Below are 27,057 nucleotides of genomic sequence, written 5' to 3' on the forward strand. Positions count from 1 at the left end.
AGCACTCTACTATCATTATCTATTAATTTTGCACATTTAACTTGCATTGTTTTGCTAACAGTTCTGAAGTTAACAGAACAGCCAATTTATCAAAAACTTGCACATCAGAAAATTTGGTAACATAGCACTTAATTAGTACTTAATTTTCTGCTAATTTTGTTGTTTGCTCACATTACTCTGCTAACTATATAATGTGTTGACTACATCTCTAATAACAGTATATTCCTAAGAAGTCATCAATCTATACCAAATATTCACTACCTCATTTGTAAATAATTGAACATCTACACTACTACACAAAAAATAAAATACAAATAATGAACAACCATCAAATGTCAGTCTTCTTTTATTTATCAATTTGAGAGCAACAATTTCCCTTAATATCTCAATTGTCCAGGGAGAAGGACTCGAAATGATATTATCTCCATTCTAAAATAACTTGATCTATTTTTGGAGATTCAAAAGGAAGAAGACTTCAGTCAGACTTCCATTTTGGTATTATATCGTAGACTAGAATTGAAATCTGTTTGGATCTGTGAATCTTGCTGTTAATATATAAATAACAGCTGGCAGTGGAACCAAAAGAATGAACGATGCATGCAGAGGTGGATTTATAAGTTGAGTAATCGATATTATTCCATAAGCGTGTAAACACCAATGTCCTATTAAAATCACAAGATTACGTGGTTCCACAAGTGTTGAAAGTATCAAGGATTCAATACTTTGATCCAATTTAATAGCAAAATGTGCCGCACAAGAAATCACAGATAGTATAAGTGTTAGATGAGGGAAACAATAATCTGAAAAAATTAAATTTCAATTAAAATCATTCTCTTCACACAAAATTAGTAAAATTTCTCATTAACTTGAAAAAATAGTGTCAAAAATGGCATAAATACTTACATAAGAGTCCACCAATTAAGGCATGTATGACTATGAGAATAGGAATAAAATATAGAGCAGCATATATAGACATTTTACTTTGTCTCGGTAAATACTTTTTACATAACCATGGCCTATATATCAACATTAATACCATGCTTAAACCATAAAATAGAAAAATGGTTGTGTACCTAAAAAAATTATTTATTACAATAGAAGGAATAATTCTGAAAGTAAACTCACAGAGGATACACGGCTTCTTGAGAACAATATATTTTCTTATCATAATTTGGTGAAGGATTATGAAGAAGTGTATACCAATCAGAGATACTTCTTACCCTACAACTGTATACTGTGAAACTACCTATTGGATGTGATAAAAGTAAGGACAGAAAGGCTGCTACAATGACTTCAATAAAAGCTGCTGAATGCAAAATAAGTATATCCTTAGTAAAACTGAAAACAATTATTAATGGTACAAATAGCAATAAATTAAAATTTGTACATATTACCTTCTTCTCATGGATAACATATCTATAAAGAAGCAATGTAAAACTAACATCACTAGAACAACGAATCCTAGGTATAACCAATCATAAAGTAGAGGATCATCAGTACATAATTCGCATATGTGTGAAGTTTCATTTCTTCGGAATCCTCTAGGACAAGGGCCACATTCACTTAACTGTGAATCTGATAATATTGTTCTACCACAATATAAGCCTGGACAAGACATTTTTCAAACTTGTTTGTTAGATAAAAAACTGAAGTGTGAAAATCATAATAATGTACTATTGGATTTAGTATAGCATAACCAGTGAAATATTTAGAAATAAAGTTAACCCATATATCGGATTTATTTACGTTTTGGAACACCTAACCTTAAATAAATTTTCATTATTGACATCTGATATTATGCGTTAAGGCAAGTTTACACGATTAAGAGAAGTCCATAGATAAACTAAAATGCACAAGGTACTTACAATAGATTTTTCAAAATTCATATACATAGCTAATCAATGTTATCCTTCAAATTATATTGTCTATGCTACCGGAGGGAAAATAAAAGTGGTATTCACATCTAGATTATCAAAATTGTTATGTATGTTGATATTTAGAGGCGTATTTATCATAGGGCCATGGCCCGGGGCACCAATGAGTCGAGCCAGTGCTGTCTCCATAGGAGCACAGGGAGACAGTAACAAAGCCTACACAGACACAAGTCTACGGGGCGGTTGTGTTGACGGCATATGCGATGGTCAGCCCGGGACGATGCTTGTACCAGCCTTAATAAAGATTGGAATCAGTTAATATCTTGAAGCTCTTCCCCACAAAAATGTTTGTATATATGTAAATATTTAATAAATGGTTTAATAAATTTTCTTAATTTATGGGACGATAAACATAATCGGCCCAGTGCGTCAAATTTGTATTTTTCCATAACATCGCCAATGAAGTTTCAGAAAAATATATTTCCAATGTGACTGCACCCTAACACTTATACAGATGAATTTATAACAGTGGCGGCTTCAGGCTCCTAGTACTTGTGGGTATATACAACAGTTGTTAGAATCGTTACAGGAAATAAATACATTCAAGCTTTCAAATTTTTCTCTTCTCTGCATAAACATATCGCCTTATCTAGTGACTCTCTTTCAACCATATAGTCAATTAAAACCATATTCACCGACCATCCAATAGTCCAAAACATTCGCGACATCTACCAAACCCCCATTGGTCTTTATATAACAGTCTATCTCATCTGGCTTCCATCACACACTGAAACCGCTGGTAACGAATCTGCAGATCGCCATGCTAAAGAAGCGGCTAAGATTCCTTCTAAAATCCTAGCTCTGCTTGCCAATGATCTGAATTTTGACTTCAAAAACCTCATTCAAGAATCTTGATGCGATATATCGAGCAAGAGTTATACAGCATTACATAACATCCACCTATCTATTTCTCACCTAACCGTAAATTTTTTGAGTAGGAGAGAAGCTGTGACAAAAAGAAGACTTCGCATCAACCACACAAAACTTACTCACGGCTATTTGACCTCGTCAGAAAGTCGTCCTGTCTGCCAAAGTTGTCATGTTCCTGTGTCTGTTAAGTACATCCTCACTGAATGCAGAGAATATTCTATTGCAAAACCTAACCAACCTCAAGGAGACACTAACTGCCGACTGCCCGACAGAAATGAAGAAAATCCTAGTATATCTTAAAGCCACCAAGCTGTATGAGAAAATAGAATTAATTTATGTATTGTTAGAGATTTTTCAACAGTCCTTTATATAACTTATGTATCATTTGATTGTTTTTGTGTGCCAATGACCAGCGCTGTCGAGGAACATTAAACTGAAATAATAAAAAAAATTACCTGAATTAATAAAAACATTTTATTGTCAAATAATTTTCTATTAGAAAATACGTTATTGATAAAAATAGACCAGAAATCAAAATTATTTTTCATAAGAATGCAAATGAAATTTGATGATCAGAATATTTATTTGATTCATATATTTTGGAAAAGTCCCAATTTACAATAACATAGGAATTGTCTTTAAGTAATCCTGCAATGAAATAACATCTCCTTCCGTAACGATTTTTAAATTATCTGCGCATATTCTAGTATTTATATGAGGATTATGAAGCTCAGTAATTTGTGTCGAACATGCTGCTGCAGGATCAGAGCTTGATCTCAAACTTCCGGACCAATATTCGTTTCCTGGAAGAGAATTTCCATCCCAAGCGTATGACACCACCAATAATTTGTCTGAAAAAGTAATATCATAATTGGTAAAAATGAGAAAATTCCTAGTCCTCTTAAAAGTGAATTTGTACAAACAAAAAAATTAACACTACCTTCATGTTCGTTTATTAACTTTTGATGTGGATGTCTATTTTGTATATGAATTCTTATTCCTCCATTTGGATGGTTTTCGATAGGAATTGCCTCTCCATTTCCGAAATCTCCACATTTTGTTTCGTTAATATAAGCAAAACATATATCGCTAATTTGATGTAATTTCGGTCCCAAGGATCTATATTAATAACCAAAATATATCAATAATTTCGCCAAATATAGAGGACAAATAGGCTGACACGGAATTTAACTAAAAAATAAGGGACAAAAACTGAAAAGTTTCTCATTTAGTATAAAACTGATCCCCACCTTGGTATCACTAACAATAAACGTGAGTTAAACAAACTTTGCAATAAACCTTTTTCTAATACATAAATTATACACTCATATTTAGGTAATAGCATACGTTCTTTTTGATATCTTATAACCTCTTGATGATAAAAACCAATAGTACAATTAATTTATATTCATAAGAATTAATTTTAACCCCTTCACACATTTTTAGTCGTGGAGTAGTATTCAAAGCGTTCTATCATTTAGGGCCTTATCATACTATCGGATTGCGAACGTCTTCAAAGAGGAGCGCACGCGCAACGATCACACCGCGCGCGCGCAGAGAATTCGTTACAGACGCGCAACGAGATCGCTGCGAATAGCAGCTTGGACGCCATTTTGTACAGTGTATTTATTTAATATTGAAAACATACATTATAGTAATTACGAGACTTTCTTCATGGGTCACTAATAATCTTAAATGTGTGTCTTCATGTCTTAAGTCAGTTTGTATTAGATGCAACAACTCTTAAAATGTAGCTTGACTTTCTCAGGTAAATACGACAAATTAGTCGCTTTCTTTAATTCGATTAATTAATCCCCCCAAATTCGTTTTCGTCTCTGGCGTCTTCGAAGTGACAAAGCCAACAGGAGTGTTTCCTCCTCGGAATCCATTTTGTTGTGTCTATTATGCGCTATAAACACCCGACGAAAACGTTACATTTCTGCCACGCGCCGCGACACATTCTTAGATTCACATATATCAAATCAGTTTTTTCCAAAGTTACTAATGTTATTTCCATTACTTTATATTTATGGCGGCATAACCGGTTTTTGTTAACATCCAAATTTATTGTCTAAGAATGTAAGGGGAATATTGTCTTTCAACAAATCGGAAATAACGGCTAAAATGTACGTGTTCGTGAAAACAATACATAGTTGTTTGTCAGGAGAATAAAAATATACAGGTTGTCCCATGACGAGTTAAAACTATCTGTATATGGCAAAATACATAGTAACATCATGAAAATTTTTACTTTTGGGTTTTCGGATACGATCTTTTTAACTAAAATATTTTCAAAGATGGACGACTTACGATTCTACCGGAGGTCAACTGTAACTTTGTTATTTTAAATGGAAAACCCTGTATATTAATACATTTTTGAAATTACCATAGAATTTTAGTATACTTTTGTCTAAAAAGTTTTTTCGAAAAATGCATACTTTTTGGGTTATTAACCTTATAAATTATTTTTTACGAGGATACCCTTAAAGAAATGAAAATGATTTCCGTTCGGTTGCTTTTAGCAAGGTCACACGTATTTGAATCTATGTTGAAAAATGTTTCATTTTATACAGGGTGTGTATAAAAAGTTTAACGTCATAAATATCAAATTATTATTATTATTATTTATTTAGTGTGGTTACGAAGATTATATAAATAAATAAAATATAAAATAACCTTCAAACTACAAAAGAGAGTTGTTAGATATTTACTCGGACTAAACAACAGGGCTCTCTGCAGGGACTTCTTTAAAAGGTGAAAAATTCTGACTCTTTTTTCCTTATTCATGTTTGAATTCGTTTGCCTAATTCGTAAGCACATACTCTTAGGAACTCGGAGCACGACCTTCACCTTCCACGTTTAGAATTAGTTAAGGGCTCAATATTTTACAATGCAAAAAAATACACAATCACTTGCCAATTGAAATCAAACCGATATCATCTTTTCATACTGGTTTAATTTTTGCTATGGACTTATATACGACTCATATACTAATTATTACCTAATACTATTACCCATAATTTTGTTACTCATTGTGGTTTTCTTCTGTATATTGAAATTTAGTTATGTTTATGTTTGTATTTTCGTTTTTACAAGCTTTTATCTACAAATTGTAAGAATTTTTTGACAATAAAACAGTTCTCTTTCTCTATGTGCTCAAAACATCGATTTAACCTTTGTGAAGCTTAATCTTTTTTTTTTATCGAAAATTTGAGGATATGTCCTTTTATAAAAAAAAAAATATTAATTTTTCATTCGGTCGTTTATAAATATTTGTATTTCATTTTATCGTTTATCTCAACAAAAAGTTTATCTAAATATATAAGTATTCAAAAACTTAATTGAAATGGATGCATTATTTTTATCTTCGTGAGAAAAGTGACTTAGAAAGTGGCGATCCCTTGTTGCAGTTATTTCACGTTGTGTTTATCTCGACAGAATTGATGGATCATTCATTGTCAATAATTTTATATGGTGAAAGATGTTTGAGTCAATAATACAAAAAAAGATACTCACAATATTCTTGAAGCAAATGCGTCCATGAAAGCTTTATCTTGATGCGGAGAAATTTTCCAAACTCCCAATCCGATCCCGACAACATGTAGAAATGAAAATTTCGATGCGTTCTTTCCTCTTGTATTAGCTTCCCCCAACAAAGTATCAATCGATATAGTAAGTCTTTTGTAATAAAAAATATTATCAAAAATGTACTCATGTTTTAATAAAAGAACGTATCTGCCTTGCGTGTCATCTGCTTTCTTTTTTAACATCTCCTTATAATCCAAGCATTCTTCACCGTAAAAATCCGCGAATAATTTTGGTATACTGTTTATTACGGATTTACCAAAACCGTTTTCTTTGGTTTGCGATTGTTTAGAAAATATTATTTCTTGATTTTCGACAGCGTTGGTTTTTGGAAGTCTTGGACCTACGATTCCGATTATTATACCTTCTCCTTCGATCGCACTTCTATCTTCTTCGTAAACACCACTATTGCTTCGGTGACCTTTATTCATAAAGTGAGTATAAGAACTGATTGACAACAAAGACGATATTTTCAATTCATCGTAAGATAAATAATTATCTAATGTTAGAGGGGGTTTTTCATAGTCAGTTCCTATATTTTCCCAAGAACCTCTACCAAAAGTACCATCTAAAAGTAAATATTTATCATCGGGTCCTACAAACACCGCCGGTCTTTTCACTAACAATCTATTGATCAAGTCCATAACATTTTTGTTTTTATAATATTTTTGTTCTCTATTACTTCCATGTTGCCTTTTATATAACAGAAAATCACAACATAGCTTCAGTACCGATGCATGAATAACCGGGTAAGCGGAATTGATATTTCTGTTTAATACATTCTCGGATACCAAAAGTTTTAAATGCGCACATTTGTTTGTGGTAGTTGGGAATTTTAGAGGAAAAGCGTCACTCTTTTTAACTATATCATCCACGCAACATGTGGGTAAACTAGAGAAAGTCAATTCTTTTAACAAATTTAGTTCTTCTTTCGTCCATATTGGTTTTGGAGACCAATTTTCTAATGCCGAATTTGAGTTTGGTTTTCTTAAGAATTGATACATACCTGTGAAAAAGTCTTATTTTATTCACAAAATACTCAAGTAGAAGGCGTTGATTTTAGCAAATTAACATTTTCAGATTCGTTTTTATCTATTGAGTAAGCGTGAAGCATTTTTCAAAAATCAAAGATATGAACCACGACGTTTATATATGTACTGTAGATTTTTAAAATCGTTCGATAGAATAATACATGATAAGATGCGATAAAATTCGAAAAATCTACTTATAAATGACAAATATCTATGAATTATTGCTAATCTCTACTGGTATCAGAGCACTTCATTCCAATCCTGCTGAAATGATAATTACCACTGACGTCAATACATGGTAGATAAGCTTGTAAGCAGTTAACGGTATTCTTTCATATTTCTTTCTGTTATAAAATGTTTTTTGAAACTTATTACAAGTGGTGTACATAGTGTACTGATACTTTCATAAAATCACCTGACAAGCCATTTATTCACAAATCTAGCGCAAAAAAGAACGAATAAAGTTGTTACAACTTGCTGGAAGACATCCAGAGACTCTATCGATTGCAACTTCAATTTATATTTGAGAAGATCACATTGATTTAAGTAAAAATTTTTCTAACATTATAATAAATATTTTGTAATCAAAAGAAAATAAATTTCTGATGCATTGATAGCCAAAACTATGAGAATTAAATAGCTATAATCGGAAGTTTACTATATAGTTACGTCATCGCAACTGATTAGTATTTCCTCTGGTTGGGAAAACATGACAAAAGGTTTAAATTTAATCAATTTCTTTTATTTCTATTATCGTTTTTAACACATAATGATAAAAAAGTTTTTGAGACTTATACGATGAATCTAAATCAATACTGTAAAATATTGTGCAATATCAGAGAGTTCAATGAACGTGGTGCAGATCTACGCCACGCCACATCAAGTATGAATGATGAAATTCGCTGCTATACAAAAACTCCTCTTCTTTTCATTTCATTTTTTACATATTTATAATAACTAGATTTGATCAATTATTTCAAAATTATATAATGAATACATTATACAATGGGCATAGATAAATTATTAATTCATATCTGCAGCTCAGCCCTGTACCTACATCAAAAGGTCAATGTTGGTTTGCCTTTCATGTTTGCATAATTTAATAATTTACGAAGAAACTTGATTATCCGGAATTTTTTTTTGATATTAACCAATTACTTTGTGAATTTGTAAATTATTATAATATGCAACTACTTGCTTTTTAGAAATGTTTCACGTTATAAAATTATAAGCACGTAAATATAACAAAAAATGTAATTAACTTCTTCTCACCAAGCAAAGTTAACATCTGGAAAATTTACTTAACTATGGATTAGGTATTTGCATTACATTAAATGCTATTATTTTGATTTATTAGTTTTATTAAAAACTACAGTATTAGCTTGATCGAAGCACAACACGAATGTGAAATGGAAGATAGACCAATGTATACGCGGGATACTTTGCGGAAATTCCAGTTCATACGTAAATTAGTTTTCAGAAATTCATATTTATTTAATATTTAGTTGAACATACGACTGGACGTTAAAAAATAGAAGTAGAGTTTTGATTGATCAAGACACGTAAAAATACATTGAAACAGGGTCGCACTCGTTTTTATTATTTTTCATTTTTATACTAGAAATACAAATACTTATACAAATGTTGAATCAAAAGTATTGAATGGGAATATTTTTCTCAATATTACCTTCCTACAGTACTGAAATTTAGGCTTAAAGAATAAGTAATAATTACTTTTATTTTTCATAGAGGTAGGAACTAGGAAATGAAGCTATTCAATAATTAAGTACCTAACCAAAGGCGTCGTCAGCTTATGATTAAGGGGGGGGGCAATGGGACAATATTATGAAGGATGAAAAATACGAACGCCTGGTACAGTCGAGAACATGAAGCGTTACACTTTGGAAGTCTTTGCCCCGATGACGATTGTAATAAGAACGGTTCTAATATCAATATCACAATCCTTCGACAGCACAATAACTTAATCAAAGTTTTAAACACACTAATAATTATTTATTTTAATAACAATAATATTTAATTAAAACATAACCTGCGGATATTTTTTGCAAAATTTTCAACCACTTTATCATTAAAATTATTCAGGTTTTTTTCACTATAGCTTTGTGTACACTCATCATGGCCATACCATTGAGGCGATCTTCTGCCGCGGTGTTTTAAGTCTTCTGAGGCTGCGAAAGGATCGCTCTACTGTACAGGTCGCGCATGGTAAAGAGCAATCAAAATTTTCAATGCTTTTTCCATTTCGGGAAAGAAGGAATTTCTTTTAGGACATCAACAACTTTAATTTGTCATGCGTTGCGGACTTTATTAATAGGTAAGGAAGTCAATTGGTCGTACGGCTTTAGGACTTTGGTCGCTTTGCGGCTAGCTACATTTGATCTCTATGGGGGAGCAACTGCCCCTTTACATCTTGAAAGAAAATGAGCTCTTAAAGCACGTTTCGGCAAACCAAAACTATGAATAATTATTTTTATTGTGTAACTCAAAGAGAAGTTTATTTGTTTTATCGTTTAACTTGAAAAGAAGTAGTTTTTGATTATTTTTTTTTTCAGTTAAAGAATCTTATTTGTGCCTTTCATTAGTATTTAAGAAGAATTTAAATATGTCGATATAGGTTTAGATTTCTAGAATTAAATTTTGACTGATGACTATTTGATCGATTAAGTACCTACCTAAGACTCATTTGTTATTCGATTTTATTATTATTTCACTATAATTGAACAAGATTTATGATAATAATCAAAAAAGCTTGCTTTTACATACAATTTTTTTTGTCGTACCTATTAATACTGAGACAAAATCCGCAATAATGTAGGGTGTCGGGCCATTAGGTTAGATTAGGTTTGGCCACCTGGCAACCTGTTCTATGAATGCGTAACGCATTTATAGAACACAGTAAAATGACTCTATGAATGTTGAAATTTTATTCAATTACTCATTATCGATAATGCTTTCTTTTCTGGAATTGCAATAATTTTAAAACTAGATTGATGATATATTCAATTACGAACCATTTCAAATGTAAAATTATGTTACTTCTAATCTTTTTATTTATTAATATTCATACTTATTCAATTTATCATTTTATTCTATTTGTACCTTTATTGCATATTTTTTTTTCGGAATATCTGTTTTGGAAGGAAATAAAAACTTGTTAGTAAATGAATGGGTAGGTACTAAATATTATTGTACAATTAATGAGAGGGTTTAAATCTAACTTCGAATGAATAAAGAGATATCTAGAGCGTAAGAAAATAATTATTTCTAACCCTATAGAACATTTTTTTTTCAACTATACCATTGACTATACATAAAAAATGAAGTGGTAACCCTGAACTCAAATTACTATACGCGCCTAATTTTAAGGTTATGTATCTCATAACCGTATTTTAAAGAGCTTATTATTTTATTTGGGGCAGGATTTAAACATGACTGAATTTACTTTAAGTTATCGTGAAGTGATACCAGATCAAACAGTTTTCGAAAATTGGAAAGAAATAACTCTTACAACAGGTATGTTTCATTCATATAACTTTTCTAAGTTACCTATGGATTGTTTGTAGGAGGTACTCAAAGTACATTACAAGATATAAAAGTAGCAGAAAAATCTAATGGTTTTTGTTACGAAGATTCAACTAAACACCACACAAGAAACCGTTTTATCTACTGGTATTTATTATTCCTTATTTTGGGTGTATATAATAAAAAGTTTGTTTTAGGAGAATTAATTATGATGTATTGGAATTGGTAGAACACAGTTTGGACATAAACCTAACTTCAAACAGAGTGCGATACCGGTTTATAGACACACCTATATTAGATGGAGTTTCTATACATGAAACATATGAAAATATTATAGTTCTTGTACCAACAGTATGTAGTGTTCATCGTCTGATATTTCCACATCCTGATAGGTTTCATAGGCAGGTACGTTGCGTTATATTCAACTTGTTATTGCTTTTAGTAGTTTTTCAGAGTTGAATTTTATTGTAGGATGAATTTTTGGGAATTCATCCGGATCTTGCAGCTCCTTCTATATTTTTAAAAGCTTCACCAGTTGATGCTAGAAATCCTAATACATTTTATGTTTTCAACAACCCAACTACTGCCAGTGAGTAAATTATAATTGTATAATGTAACTTTCTTCTATTTATTTTTGTAAAAACAAAAATATTTCAACTTTTATATTATAAAAATGTAAAGTTGAATTTACAATTTATTGCTTTTTCCACACTTAATATTTATTTTTAGTTGATCAGTTACCAAATCTGGCTAGCTCTTATTTGCTGCCTGAAACTGAAGAAGCATTTTTTGTATTAGCATATCCATCTACGGAATTGTTATTAATAAAGCAAAATCCAGATAACGAACAGGTTGTATGTACTGAATTAAAAGGAGAATCTTTGGTACCCAGATTTTTATCAGGAATTGCTGAGAAATTTAGGTTAGTAGTCACCAATATAAACATGTAAAATGTTCTTTAAATAGTATGAAATATAATTTAGTTTTCAATACATTTATTGTATAGATTATATAGAAATATTAGAAAACCCTAAATTACTTATTAGTTATTAATTTAATCAATACGAATTAGTAACTACATATTATTAGTTTTCATATACATCTTAACCGTGAATATATTTTAGTTCTATTTTTGATTTGTTTTATAATCACTTTTTTATCCAAGCCAATCTTTGTATTTCTCAAAATTACAATGCCTGGCTTGCATATGTGCAACTGGGACCATGAGAATATGCCAAACGGCTGCACTAGAAGTGATTCTAAGTTCTAATTCTAATTCTAATTCAGAATTGAGAAAAAATGTACCTCAAAACAATCTGTAAAAGCAAATGGGATCAAAATACCATATGGGAAATGAACATAAATGTCATCAAATTGTATACAGATGGCTCCAAAAGAGCAGACAGGACTTGAATAGAAGTGTATGGGTCCAGAACCAAATACTCTGCAGTAATACGTCAAGTATTTTTCAAGCAGAAATATTTGCAATTCAAAAATGTGTCCAATTCAAGAAATTATCACAAACAGATTATCTTCTTGTCCAATACCCAAGCAGCCATTAGAGCTGTAAGCTTCAATGTCATAAAAAAGTTTATTGAGCTAGATAAGAAGAATAAAGTCACCCTCCCATGTGTTCAGGGACACACTGGAGTGGAGAGAAATGAAATAGCTACCATTATACCTCTAAGCTCCAATGTCATAAGATCCAACCTGGTTTGTGAATACCTGGACAAGTTAAATGAGCTAGGTAAAAAGAATAGTCACCCTCCAATGAGTTCCAGGGCACACAGGAATGGAGGGAAATGAAATAGCGTACAGAATTGCTGGAGTAAGAGTAGATAAACCTCTCATACGAACTGAACCCTTTTGAGGAATCGACTCCAGGACAATAGAGAAAACTCTAGAAAAGAAGGTAAATAGGGAAACAATTAGTTACTGGAACAACATACAAATATTTTTCAGGGAAATTATAACTAAGAATGATCTCTTGAATGTGTCAACCTATGAATAATAACAGGAATCTTGTCAGGGCATTGCCACCTCAATGGACATCTGAAGGTACTTTAGCAGATTCTGCTAAGTAAACTTCTATCCACATTGTGAGAGAGATTAGGAAATTGAGAGAATTACACCTGGGAGCGTATCAAATAGAAGATGAAGATCTCTAGCAGCTACAACCATCCCACATTCTGAATTTTCAAAAAGAGTGGGATTAATGGATCAATTTTAAATACTGTACAAAAGCAAGAACATAATTACAATAGATCCTTTGTTTAATTTCTGATTGTAATTTTAGATCTAGAAACTCAGATGGTGATGCAATAGTTAGTCTTCTTTTTTATATCGTGGATTATGAAACTTATGTGTTAACCCTAACAAGAGATGCACATTTGAAGTTTTGGTCATGTAGTAAAGGGCAATGTGTTGCTGTTATAGATGTGAGAGAAAAAACTGGTGATAATACAAAAGATCGAGTACAAGCAGGTACCTATTTATTCAGAAGAACATTATGATTCATGTGCTTAAATTCATTTTATTTCAGCTATATTAAGAAAAGCAGTTGATGGTAATAGTGGTGAAAGTATTTTAGCTGTATTTTTGAATTACTCCAGTGGCTGTCAATTTCATATTTTAAATCCGATGATAAGGGGACAGGAAATAACAATTGACAGATTAGTTACACTATATTCTCCTGAGGTAATTATTCTTAATATTCTATTTTTATTTAATTCTAAGCCATGCAGTGTATGGCTGTTTGATTTGGAGTTATGACATATACTTTTTTATTCATGTATTTTTATCTTTTGTATTTCTCCAAATGTTTCATTTCTTATTCTATCTTTTTTGTTTTATTTTCTATTTTTTGAGGAATTTCATTTTCATTGCTTATATAAGATCTACTTGGTTTTGTTTAAATGTCCATGTCTCACAGCTAAAAAGCGTAGTAGGCTTCAATAATTATTTTTATTATAAATTTTTTTTTATTCATTATTTTGATTAAGTTATTCTTCTTTCCAGAATGACCTTATTGATTTTGCTGTACAAACAAATCGTATTTGGTCAGTATGGCGATGTGAAGATGGAGATAGCATGGTATATACAGCTAGTCTTCCAGTTTCTCAACAATCTGGTGTTTTTAAATCTAGCAGCTGGTCTCCGGTTATACTGGAAACAATACCAGATGCCAACGAAGCTCCATCTAATGATGGAGAGGGTGATCCTAGGCAGGTTTATTTGCAATACATATTTCACCCTGGAAGGTTTCCATTACATATTATAAGCAAAGCACTTTCAGTAGGTTTCTTTGTTTTTTGTAATTTTCAGTTTCAATTATTTAACTTTCCAATTTCAGATTTATAAAAGATCAACTATATTATCTGATGCTCACATATCAGCTACAGCGTTAAAACAAAGAATATGCCTTGCTGTGGAAAATGAAATTCACAATGTGTTGAATGATTCAGTTGTTAACGATGAGGAATATTTAGAATGTGCAGAGTGGTAAGAAACAAACTTGAGGGCAATTTTATAATTTTAAATCATATTTTGAAGTAACACTATCACTACATATTAGTTAACAATAGAAAACTATATTATTTTAATTAATATATTGGGTTTCAGGTGCTGGCAGAAATTTTATTCATGTTGTGTTCAGTATCATATTGCAAGTTTGAAACCATTGGGTTTGATGCTACTGCCATCTGTATCAGGTGCAGTGTTTCTAAAAAAATCAACTTTTTCGTTTCTTAGACCATTGGATCCCTTAGAACACATGACATTATGTAATGAAGATGTATATAGAGATCAGTTTGTTAATTTTTCAATGTTATCTGAAGGTATAAGTCACATCAATTATGTATGAATATAGAAAAAAAATCTAAAAATTAAAAAAACATATATTTTATTAATAAAAGCTGTTCTCAGGTTTAAATAAATTTTATATGGTTTTAGATTTGGAAACCACAGATGATGTAATGAAATTATTCCAAGTTATAGTGTATTTAGAAGAACAAATCAATCTTAACTTTCTACAAGCATTCGAAAAAGAACTTTTTAATCTTCAGCTACCAGATGTTGTGATGGAAAATTTATTGGAGAAAATCCAATCCGAAATGGATTGTCAAGTGAGATTTTTTAATACAGGTTTACAAAAAAATATTAATTTGATACAATAGACAGGCAACATGAAAAAATGAACAAACTGGTAATCAAGAATATATTCCAGCATATAAAATATATTTTTAAACATGATGTTTGTTTATAAAGCTGCTATTTCAATTTTATTCAGTGTTGTAAAAACATATTGGTTCTAATTATGCAGATTTTTTATTGAAAAAGCTTATTCTATGTACCCCATTGTTGCTCTTATTGCCCCATTTCATGATCTTGGTCTGGTGGAGTCCACACTGTTTTAGAATTGGTTATCTTGCATCTAGAGGTGTTCAAACCATTATTATGTTTTCCATACTTGGAAGGAATGATAAAAAATATGGTGAATAAATTTTTATAGTAGCAATTCACATTCATATGTATTGAAGCAAACAGCGACAAGAGTTTGAATCAGTTTTAGCTTCTTAGTCTGTTACTATAGTCATTTAAGTGATATTATGTTTGCTTTGTCTGTTATGAAACATAGATTTTGACCAATGCCATTAAGTTTTGTTTCAAGTTGCAAAAAACTGTCAAAGAAATTATTGAAATCTATACAATTTTGAAGACTATTTCAAATGGTAAGAATGATTTAAAAGTGAAAATGAGTCAGTTAAAAACGAGTAACAGTCTTTTGATTGATCATAAACATCTTGTTCAAATTGACTAATCTAGATCTTACTGAAGTACTTGAAATATCCCACGGGTTAAAACAGTGTCAAATTGCATCAAATTGAAAAATTGTCTTCCTCTTAAAAAAGCTTTTTGAATTTTTTTTTCATATTTACCAAATTTGAGATTATCTGAGCGCAGAGGGAGGCTATCATTTTCGCAGTTTCAACTTTGGCGCCCTCTATAAAATGATGTTAAAGAAAAACACACTTTATTATCAAAAAATAATTAACAAAAAGTTTTATATGGAATTATAATTTAGAAAACGAGAAAAAAAATATTCAATTATGCGTCATTTCTGACCCTTATAATAGGCACTAGTCTTTCTTCTCTGTTCTAGTTTTCTTCTCATGTTTTGGAAATGCTTAACGATATTGGTGACTTGTACAAAGCTATGCACAAAATTTTGGAACTTTTGAGATATGAGAATACATTGGCTAATCCCGATAATGATATCAACCCTAATGCAATGTACCATTTTAGTTCCTTATTAGGTACTTCAGTAGTCGCGGAAAGTTTAAGACAACAATCTGAAAATAGGTACTAGTATTGAACTAAGTATTTTACTAATTCCTACAATAAATACAGTTATTTCTAGATTCCAAATATGTCGAAATTTACTTTTGATATGTAATATACTACTCAACGAAAAAAGTCTTGATTGGGGTGTATTAGAGGCCGTACGTTCAGTTTGTACTCCTGAAATAGTTGTGCTCACTCAAGCCAGTTATGTTGTGCTATGGTTATGTGGATTAACCAGTATAGCTAATTTACCGTAAGTATATTCGATATTTCGTTATTTTAACTTCCTCATCTTTAAATATCTCCTCTCATCCACCATTTGACAAAAAAATATCTGATCAAAATTAATTAGTATGAGTTTATTATTTTTAGGAGTCGAGAATCTTCAATAAATAGATTAACACCACTCAAATTACCTCCTGTTTTAAATTTGAGACCGGTTAGTATGTGTAGTTCATTATTGGAACTTTTCATTTCATCTACTGGTGGACAGGAAGCAAGAAAATCATTTGCCAGAGTGACGTGTAGTGATGAAGCACTTGCCCATTGGCACCTTTCGTTGTTACCTTATTTGAATCATGTTCGACACATCATGTATCCTTTTAAAATAACTATAAAGTGTGTTAAAAAAATGAGTTATTGATAAATCATATCTTCTTTAACGAATATTTAGCTGGCCGATAAGTGGAGGTACAGTTCTAGCGGAATGGTTATTAGGAAGTGGTCAGCATTTATGGTTACAACAATACGTTAGACTTTTGAGCAACTGGTGCGAATGGAACAGTTGTACAAGTAAGTATATAACTATCTATTGTGATTTATATAAATGAAATCTATTTAATCGTCAATTTCTAGGGAATTTTTTATTAGCTGCTGCATTTTTAACAACGGGCGAATACTACAAAGCTGAAGATTTATTTGAAACAGCAGCCAAGGGTATTTTTACTGACACTTTTTTACAAGAAAGGATTTTAAAAGGAAATGAAGACAATCCCACTAAAGCGTATATCTGTTATTATTTAAAAGTAAGATTTGTTACTATATCAAGTTATCTATAACTATGATTGAATATGTTTTTTAGGCTATTCAACTGTTTGAATTGCATAAAGCAAGAGATTGTGTTATTAGTGTGGCTAACACAGCACACGCAGCACTAAGTTCTGTAGAAACAGATGATCCATTATGGGTAAGATCAAATAATTTTAGTGTACAACTATCCGTAACTGTTTAAGAACACCATAAAGATTATAAAAATATATATATATAATATATATATATATATATATATATATATATATATATATATATATATATATATATATATATATATATATATATATATATATATGTTACAATTGAAATCCGTTTTCAGTTAATTATAGTGTTGACTAGGGAAAACAAGTTCTCAAAAACTTCTTCAGTTAAAAATAGTGTCAATTCACTGCATATATGGAGGTATTTCTACCATTGGATGGAGTCCCAGATACAACTTTATCTCTTCGCAGTGCTACTGAAAAATCATCCACCACCGGCTCAGGTGGATGGCAAGGTTTTGTAAGATGCTCCTGAAAAAAATCTTGTGTTTCTAATCTCGGTTTATACAAAAAAAATGATATGCCACGGAAGTTTATTTTAAAAACTTTGACTTTTAAGTGTTTTAGTAGAATAAAATTGATAAACAATAAATTTTTCAACTGGGAACATTGTTTTCCATTAATGCAATTCCCCAATGAAAGCTAGTTTTAACTGAAAATTCCATTAAATGAGAAAAAACTACTGTATTCTAATATTTCCTAAATAACCGCATATAAATATCCGTTACATAAAAATTACTATATTTTCAAAGGGAGCAAATATTGGCAGCCAATTTTTGTTTGTTTGACAGATTCTATATACTATGCCGTTTTATCTAAACAAAGAATTAAGACGTAACTAAGTGTGACTAATATTGTTTTTCTTTGACTTGATTACTCACAATTACATTGTTTGACGCGTTTCGATAACCAAGTTATCGTCTTCAAAGACTGGAAGTAAACTGGAATCTAATAACTTGACTTACTTTTATATTGAATTTTCCCACCAATAAATCTTCTCCCGCTAAAATTAAAACAAGCTGGAAAACCTCCTCGACGGGAATCTTCATATTTATTCCTTGACTACTAAACTATAGAGTGGGTTGTAAGGAATTGACTATTTGTCCCTATTCATATTTTCGCGGGAGAAAGTTCATTGGTGGGAAAATTTAGGTTTTAGTTAACCTTCAGTCTCTGAAGACGATAACTTGTTTATCGAAACGCGCATCAGACAGTGTAATTGTGAGTGTTGGATAAATTTCAGTATGAGTATCACTAACGGTTCAAGAAATTTTCAATAAAAATCATTTCTATATTAATATTGTACAATGTACTTTGATTTCTTTAACCCATAACTACATTATATCCAAAACACCAAAAGAGAATTAAATTTTAGTTACTGACGAGATTGTATCTAGGCTTCGTTCCTCACAGTTGTGAAATTAATGAGAATATATTCTCTACATTGGCATTATGAGCCGGAATAGAAACAGCAGTTCCGAATATAAATTTGCATTTTGTATTGAAAAAATTATACTCAAAGTTGATTTGATATCAAAAGCTTATCTGGTTCAGCTATTTTTTGGTTAAAAGCTTTCCATAACGCTTTATAATTTGAACTTTTGGTCAGATTTTTAGTGCATAGGACTCACTGTGCATCCGTAAGAGTAATTGACCGATATTTAATCTCCTAATTCAAATAACAAACCAATTTATCATGTGATAATATATCTGTTGAAATTTTTTAAACGGTTTATTTTTCAGGCAACGTTGTATTCAATAAAATTCAAACACCATCTGGCTTTAAAACATTATGAATTAGCATTCGACTCACTCAACTCAAATCCAGATCCGGATCGTAAGAAGGATAATCTAAGGGATTTAGTTAAAACGTTATTGGATGAAAAGAAATTAGACGTTTTGTTGAATTTCACATATGGTAGCATGGATGAATTTTTTACTAACATATTATTAACAAGAGCTAGAGCTTCTGACGCAGTTAATAATATATTTTATGATTTTTTGTATTCGTATCAGATAAAAAGAGGACCTCTTTCTCACAGATTAGGTAAGCGTATTAAATCTAAGATGTTCTTGATAATAAGATCCTTCAAAATTTGTATTTTTGCTTGTTACACTCTCAAAAGTTTTTATTTTATTTTTTTCCGTTTTCTCCTTATTATATGCCCGGCCCAGTTGAGTCTTTGTGCTTTTATGTATCTCACTATATTTTCCTTCTCCAGCTGTTTCTCTATTTCTTCGTTTTTCTTTGCTCTTCTTTCTCCCTCCTGTGTTATGTTTGGACCAGTTATACTTCTCATTATCGTTTTCTTGGTTCTTTAAGCTATTCTTACTTTTTATTGATTACTGTTTTTTCCATCGCATACGTGATTACTGGTCTTATCAGAGTTTTGTACATTTTTATTTCGTTTTTTAATAGAATTTTGTTTCTTTCATAGAATTGATACCCTTTGTATCCTTTCCTTTATCCTGTCTCTGGCTGTTTGTCCCAAAGTTATTCCTAGATAGTTAAAGGTCGATACTGTTTCAAAATTGTATTTGACAGTTTTCAGTTGGTTTGCTCTTTCTTCTTGCTTCTTCTAATTTGTTGATCGCCTTTATTAATTACCTCTGTCCATTTACTATGCTAGTTACATACTTGTATATGCTAATATCTGTGTTACTTCTGTTATAATGTTCTTATTTTGTAATCCTGCGTTTCTCACAATGCCTTCCAATATTATATTGAATAATGTTGGTAACATTGGGTCTTCCTGTTTTACGCCTTTATTTGTGTGTGTCTTTTGTGATGTTGTGCCTTGGAATCTCACTTTAATGTCACTCTTATTTATTATTATTTCTATTAATTTTTCTAATTTTCTTGGAATTCCCTGTCTTCTGTTATTTTCTCTCTTTTTACTGAATCGAAAGCACTTCTTAAGTAAATAGAATGTCCAAAATTTTAAAATTATTATAGAAACTAATAATTTATAGTGATCGATAAAAATAAATGTTTTAGCTGCATCAGTAATGTACGAACAGGCTTTTAGATTAAATCATGTAAACAGTGTTGATGCATTGGAGAAACAAGTAAAATGTTATTTGGCAGCCAAAAATGTTTTGCATCTATGTAAGATCGAACATGCTTGGGTGGTTAGACCAGCCGATCCAGACGAAGAAGACGAAGTTGTTTACATACAACCATTGGCTGGTTCAAACAAGGTAATACTGATATACAAAACCTTGAAGTTATTTCATCAAGTTCAGTCTCTCTTCAAATGTATGAATAATAAATGAATCGTTCATAAGGTGGAAAATTTGTCTTGTAAATGAAATATTTTTCTTTAACATATCACTGCTGACCTTGTCTTCGAATCCTGAATTCTCATAACATTTAAATACTGTGTTTTGGAGACTCATCGAGGACGTTGTTTTCAATTTCAATCTACCTATTTAATTTCCAATAGAAAAGTCCCATTAATTATTATAAACGCGACTGTTTATTGGATTTCTATCGCAATCCTTAAGAACCCTAATTTTTGTTTAATTTTATTAGGATTCTAATCGATCAGTATCAAAATAAGAGTGAGGAGGTTTGACTGCACAAAAAAAAAGAATTTTCAAATGATGACTAACTATTTGTGACAATGCTAATTTTGAGGAGTTTCTTCTGATGGTCGGAGGGTTGATAATGAAGCAAGAAACAAAATTTAGAGAAACAAGAAAAAATGATTGGAATGCTTGGAAACTTTCAATCAATTTTAAAACCTCCTCGTTCGACTACATTTTCACCAACCGCTGTGTAAATAAAAAATGAAGAACCGAACACAAAAAAAGTCGAACCAAGCCACTCGGTAGCTGTCTATGTCTATAGATATGTTTACGTAGACAATCGTAGACACGTCTCTGATACCAAAATAGTGCAACATGTCTTCTAGTGTGTACAAGCCTTCATAGTACCAGATAATTTTGAAACTTACATTTATTATGATTTTGAATAATTTACAAAACTCCATAGATGTACTCGAGAAATATTTTCTCATTTCTTTTTATTTAAAATCAACTATAATTATTTTTTTGTATATATTTTTAAGAACTAGAATAACGCAGCTTGTAGCACTTTGAAATGAATCAGCAAAAGCAAACAAGGACCAAAGACAAATTTTCACTCACAAATGTCCAATTCCGCTCTGGTAAATTGGAGTGAAATAGTTAAATTTATCATATTAGTTTTCCTATGCTCTGTAATTTTTTTGTAATACTGTATAATTGATATTTTTGAATAATTTTGAAATTTTTTATATGAACCTTGTATTATATTTTTTTAGGAAATGAAAGTTTTCAAATTAAGAAAACAAGTTGAAGTAGTTGATATTGAAACAGTAGAGAAAGAATTAATTTTTGCAAGTGCTAAACTGAAATTGGCAAGATTCACTTCAACTTCATCTCCAGTTAATATTACCAGTAAGTTTTTCTCACAAATTTTTCAGTTTTTTTGAGTGATTGTTGTAATTAATTCTATTTAAATCCTGATTTCCATAATTAAAAAAAAGAAGTGTTACCAAATCTCTTATATACACATATTATGCTATTCTTGTTTTCCTAAATCAAAACATCTCTAAGTTTAACAAATAAGCAGAGAAAGTTTTGTTTGTAGGCCCAATAGAATTAGTATCTTCATTGAATGCTGCCGGATTGTTCAAAACTTCATTGGACATTTGTACAACTTTTGAGTTACCTTACACAAGTGTATTTGAAGTATTAACGAAACATTGTGTCATACTCTCAGAAGAAGAAAACCCTAGTGCCTGGAATTGGTTAGTGGAAAATGATTTACAAGGTAGTAAAATAAATGTAATGAAAACAAAAGAAATAAAAATAACCTTTTATTCTTTTTATTTCCAGATCTTCCAGTGAATAGAGATAGTGCTGCTGCTGTAGTTTGGCAATTTCTTCGAGATTGCTTGGAAAAGTACGAAGAACCCAATATGACTACACTACATTATATTATTGCTAAAAAGATTGTTAACATGAGAATTTTTTTTCCGCATTGGCTTGTCGCTTCCTATAAAGTAAGTAGATTAGAAACAATAATGTAAAAATTTATTTCCATTTAAAAAAAGTATACAAAAACATTTTAGAAGATATCCTCAGAAATGAATGCCTGCTGTAAATAGCAGTTTATGTTAGTTAAAGTTTACTACAGACGATTCACAATTATACGTTTCCTTTTCGAACTTCTAGTTATTCTGGAGTAATATAGTGACAGCCTGAATAACATAAAATTATTTTCAGAAAATCACAATTTAAAACTAATTGCAAAGTTACCGTTTTTTGGTTGCAGCAGACAACAGCTAACTTATGTAACTAGTAATTTCGGCATAAATATTGATAACGAAAACATACCAATAGTAAACGAAGCAAAAAACTTTGTAACACTTCTTGATTACGGAGATATAGTTTATTCTAATTCGATAACTGTTGCAATTTCTAACTCTCTTAAAAAATTGCTGCATGCATTCTTCGTTTAATTTACCCAATCGAGATCACACCCCCACTTAAGCAGAAATTCCATTATTTAGAACTTTGATCTCAGTAGAACTTTCTATACTATTACCGAATGACATCTTTTATTTTCTGTTTCATGTCTATAGTACTTTGTTGCGGTTTTTGGATGTACAAACTATTTTGTCTTTATACACTTTTACTCTTTTTATGTTGTTATACAGTGTCTATTGTAGAAGTAAACTGTCATTTATCGTCACAGACTGTCTTTTACAAAAACATTTTTATGGGAAATTTATGGCTTTGATCGCATTAAAACTTTCTGTCATTATTGAATGGTTTGCAAACTTTTATTTTCTGTTTAATGTCTATTCTATTCCATATCAAATAAATTGTCATTTGTTGTTATAGACTGTCTTTCACCTAAATAAACTGTCATTTATCGTTAGAAATTGTCTTTCACATAAATAAACTGTCATTTATCGTCAGAGACTATCTTTCTCACAAATAAACTGTCATTTGTCGTTATAGAAATTTATGGCTTTGATCGCATTAAAACTTTTTACGTCATCATTGAATGGTTTGCAATCTTTCAATGTAAAAACTATTTTATGTCTTTGGAGATTGTCTTTTAGAGAAATAAACTGTCATTTGTTGTTATAGACTATCTTTCACAAAACATTTTTATAGGAAACTTTATTGGAGTGGAAGAAAGTCCTTCAAGAACTCCTACAATCCACCAATGGGTCCAGAACCCATTCTTAGTGTAGCCAAAAGTGTTTCTATCACGACTCTCAATGGTCTGCTAGCAAAAAAGTCTCTGCAGAGATGGTTAGAGACAATTGTAGAAAATTTAATTATAACTTGATTTTCTTTAATATGGAAATGCAATTTCTACCTGTGACAGGACAGGTATAACCAATACAGACCTTTTCGAGATCATGTAACTCTCCACTTGCAACAGAAATTCTATTCTTAACATTAAGAATCGGAGGAAGTGACACACGCTTAGTTTTATTTATAAAATAATAAAAAACTGTCAGCCTACATATTTGTTTAATTTATTTTATTCGATAAACCATTCTCACATTCTAGAAATAATAGAGTACCTCAAAATCGTTAGGATAGCTTTCAAAAATCTTTTTTGGATACCTCGGTTCAAAGTGGAATAGGTTACCGGAAAACTCTAAAAACCTCTCATTTAAATCTTTTTGTGTGTAGATAAAAAAGAACCTTCTAAGTTGGCAAATAGGGCAATAATACTAAAACAGATGAAAGGTTACATTACAGGAAATTTTATTCTGCTGGTTTTGTTCTCGTTACAGTTCTGGTTCTATTCTAATTTCATCTGCATCACCTCCCCTTGATTGAATGCTTTCCTCGCTCGGTGCTCTGATATATTTATTGTATACCTAGAACAAATGTCATCTCTTGGCCTTGCAACATAAGACCAAACCATGCTCTTATGTAAACCATTTTTTTAATCACCGCAAAGCCCATTAGTTATATTTTTATGTTATTTTTTATGATGGCAGTAAAGTTCTTTCATTTAATTTTATAGGTGAGGAACCCCGCAGAACTGCTGAGATTATTACATTCGTCTGGAAGACTGGAAGAGGCTATTGAATTCGTTAATGAATATATACTAGCCGCTTTGGGATACGGTAAAGAATTGTTCGGATTCGCACAATCATTAGGACCTACGTCACCGGCGTTTTGTTTGCCAGTTTATGCTATCCAACGATTAATTGACGAACTTGATATTCAAAATTCAAACAATATAGAACAACCATATTTACAGGTGAGATTCAAGTCAATATCTAATGAAGTACAAATGAAATTCATATAAAAAACGTTCCAAGGTGGTTAAAAGTTTTTATTTCTGTTGTTGTTATAGACTGTCTTCCACATAAACTGTTAATTGTCGTTATACACAGTTTATTGTAGAAATAAACTGTCATTTGTCGGTATAGAGTGTATTTGGTAGAAATAAACTTTTATTTGTTATTTCCAGACTATTTTATATAAATAACCTGTCATTTGTCGTTTTACATTGTCTATTGTAGAAGTAAACTGTCATTTGTCGTTATAGACTGTCTTTTACAAAAAGATTTTTATAGGAAATTCATGGCTTTGATCGTATTAAAACTTTCATTTATCATTTCATTATTGAATGGTTTGCGACCATTTATATTCTGTTTCATTTGTATAGTACTTTGTTGCGGTTTTAGTTTAATGTACAAACTATTTTATGTCTTTAGAGACAGTCTTCTACAGAATTAAACTGCCATTTGTTCTTATAAACTGTCTTTCACATAAATAAACTGCCATTTGTCATTATACATTTGTTATTGTAGAAATAAACTGTCATTTGTCCTTATAGACTCTTTTTTACATAAATTAACTGTCATTTGTCGGTATACACAGTCTATTGTAGAAATAAACTTTCGTTTGTCATTTCCAGATTATTTTACATTAATAATCTGTCATTTGTCGTTATACACTGTCTATTGTAGAAGTAAACTGTCAATTGTCAACTAGCAGGGCAGGATGGATGAGATCGTTAGAGACACTTGAATTGAGACAATCTTAGAAAATACTAAATCATCTCAAAATTTAATCATAAATTGATTTTCTTCAATATGTAAATGTAATTTATACTTGGTAGGACACGATTAACCAACAAAGGCCTAAATTGTATATTAATAGTTCAATCTTGGGATGTGCAACCTATATATTTGACCCTTCTATATTTTTCTGCAATATTTTCTATGTTGTGACATTTGAATGAGGAAATTTGTCAACCTTTTCTAATAACTGTTCTATGATTGGTTATACACTATTTAACTTACTCTAAATCTTGAGTTCAACGAAAACGTTAAGATTTGAGTATCCCTATCGACTAAAAATTAACATTGATTGTTGCTTATGTTAAAGTTAAAGGCAAAGCTGATACTGATTATCACACCAACTTATTATACAAACTATATTAAAACTTGGTTCCATTAGAAAATATCTATCAGCTATGCTAAATCAAAAATGGATATTATTTTTAAGGATTTCAAATTTATTTTAGGCATATAACAATTTGAAATCGTTGTTCACCAAGTACTTAGAAACTGCAACCCGAGTATCAAACCAGATGTGCCAGACTAAGTTAACTTCAGGATCCCTCAAAACAAATCTTCCTTCGGTAATTAGATAATATTTACCTTATAATTACACTTTTTATATTCAATAAATATTTTTTAAGTAAAATTACTTGTTTTAAAAATATACTCCTCACCCAAGTACATAAAACTGAACATCTTATTTTTTGGTGTTAGAGAATTATGTGAAAGTTCTGAATTCATAATATCCCTACACTTTTTTAAAAGTTGCGAGATTTTATACGTTCATGTCAGCAGGAACTTGAAACTAATAAAACCTAGTAATAAAACTTAGAAAAAAAAATTATCCTAATTATAAATCCTATTACAGTTTATCTTTATTTATAATTGAGTTGCCAAAACATTACATAAGGAGAGTGAAAATTATTAAAAACATAAATTGAACTTTCATTAGTTGGAAAATAAAGTTAAAATTATAAGAATTTCTCTTATTAGTGCAGTTTTTGCTATAGCTACTTACTACTAATTAATGTACTTCATAAAGGGGTGCTGAAAGATATATCTTTTCTGGAATATTTTTTCTGACACTAGGAAAAATACTTAACCAAATTAACTTCAAAAATATTTTAGTAAACACAACAGAATGACAGAAAAATGTATGAGGTACAAAAGGTTTTAATGTGTATTTAGGTCAATAACGAAAAGTGACGAAAAATCTGATTTTACTTCTCAAAAGTATAAATGGATATAAAAAATCTAATACAAAGAATATTCAACATTATCTGAGCCATCATATAAAAAGTCTCATTAAGAAAAGTGGTAATGTCCATTCAAGTCTACTTTGCCTGAATTTTCTTATTTTAAAGTTTAATACCTATTGCAAAATCTAAATTATATATAATGGTAATTATTTGTAACTAGACATGATAATTTAATAGTTTATTATATCACTGATATTGATTTTTGTGTTAAAACTTATGGTCTTTAGTTTGTTTTACTATATATGTTGTGGGGGTTTCACTATTCAACTAATTCATTATAAAAAGTTTCCAGCCTTCCTATC

General features: G+C 30.6%; 3 protein-coding genes across 4 annotated transcripts in view; 1 reads left to right on the forward strand and 2 right to left on the reverse strand.

The window, feature by feature from the left end:
* Positions 1-318: 318 nt before the first annotated feature.
* LOC130898487 (JNK1/MAPK8-associated membrane protein) lies at positions 319-1,774 on the reverse strand. Its single transcript, XM_057807829.1, has 4 exons — positions 1,395-1,774; positions 1,126-1,338; positions 904-1,073; positions 319-800 (listed from the first exon to the last, which is right to left on the reverse strand). Exons 1-4 carry the CDS (start codon positions 1,616-1,618, stop codon positions 511-513), a joined length of 897 nt encoding a protein of 298 aa, XP_057663812.1. The 5' UTR covers positions 1,619-1,774; the 3' UTR covers positions 319-510.
* A 1,489-nt stretch (positions 1,775-3,263) lies between these two features.
* LOC130898489 (uncharacterized) overlaps positions 3,264-27,057 on the reverse strand; it is a 32,778-nt gene continuing 8,984 nt past the window's right edge. The window contains exons 1-4 of one of the 2 annotated variants that reach the window (XM_057807832.1): positions 8,693-8,826; positions 6,321-7,395; positions 3,745-3,923; positions 3,264-3,655 (exon numbers count right to left, since the gene is read on the reverse strand). In XM_057807832.1, the coding sequence (XP_057663815.1) occupies positions 3,420-3,655; positions 3,745-3,923; positions 6,321-7,395; positions 8,693-8,708 (1,506 nt within the window). In that variant the 5' untranslated portion in view covers positions 8,709-8,826 and the 3' untranslated portion in view covers positions 3,264-3,419. Of the gene's footprint in view, positions 3,656-3,744; positions 3,924-6,320; positions 7,396-8,692; positions 8,827-27,057 lie in introns of those variants that run through there. The other variant, XM_057807833.1, reaches the window with a different exon arrangement.
* LOC130898488 (nuclear pore complex protein Nup160 homolog) lies at positions 10,581-26,142 on the forward strand. The gene is made up of 24 exons (XM_057807830.1): positions 10,581-10,954; positions 11,005-11,110; positions 11,161-11,368; positions 11,435-11,552; positions 11,693-11,885; positions 13,260-13,447; positions 13,506-13,660; positions 13,982-14,257; positions 14,316-14,464; positions 14,585-14,799; positions 14,915-15,087; positions 16,125-16,324; positions 16,383-16,559; positions 16,679-16,900; positions 16,980-17,098; positions 17,162-17,331; positions 17,388-17,492; positions 19,144-19,447; positions 20,399-20,601; positions 21,708-21,843; positions 22,037-22,219; positions 22,285-22,451; positions 24,446-24,685; positions 25,961-26,142. The coding sequence occupies exons 1-24, from the start codon at positions 10,870-10,872 to the stop codon at positions 26,087-26,089; spliced, it is 4,221 nt and encodes a 1,406-aa protein (XP_057663813.1). The 5' UTR covers positions 10,581-10,869; the 3' UTR covers positions 26,090-26,142.

Source organism: Diorhabda carinulata, chromosome 10, assembly GCF_026250575.1.
Source record: "Diorhabda carinulata isolate Delta chromosome 10, icDioCari1.1, whole genome shotgun sequence".
NCBI lineage: Eukaryota > Metazoa > Arthropoda > Insecta > Coleoptera > Chrysomelidae > Diorhabda > Diorhabda carinulata.

What these genes read in the sequence shown, in the direction of transcription:
- LOC130898487 (XM_057807829.1), bottom strand. Translation starts at nt 1,618, where the DNA reads ATGTCTTGTCCAGGCTTATATTGTGGTAGAACAATATTATCAGATTCA. An exon ending in ATGTTATCCATGAGAAGAAG is followed by an intron (nt 1,339 to 1,394) that starts GTAATATGTACA and finishes AATTGTTTTCAG; the next exon opens with TTTTACTAAGGATATACTTA. An exon ending in CTTAATTGGTGGACTCTTAT is followed by an intron (nt 801 to 903) that starts GTAAGTATTTAT and finishes TAATTTTTTCAG; the next exon opens with ATTATTGTTTCCCTCATCTA.
- LOC130898488 (XM_057807830.1), top strand. Translation starts at nt 10,870, where the DNA reads ATGACTGAATTTACTTTAAGTTATCGTGAAGTGATACCAGATCAAACA. An exon ending in AGAAACCGTTTTATCTACTG is followed by an intron (nt 11,111 to 11,160) that starts GTATTTATTATT and finishes AGTTTGTTTTAG; the next exon opens with GAGAATTAATTATGATGTAT. An exon ending in ATCTCCAGTTAATATTACCA is followed by an intron (nt 21,844 to 22,036) that starts GTAAGTTTTTCT and finishes TTTTGTTTGTAG; the next exon opens with GCCCAATAGAATTAGTATCT.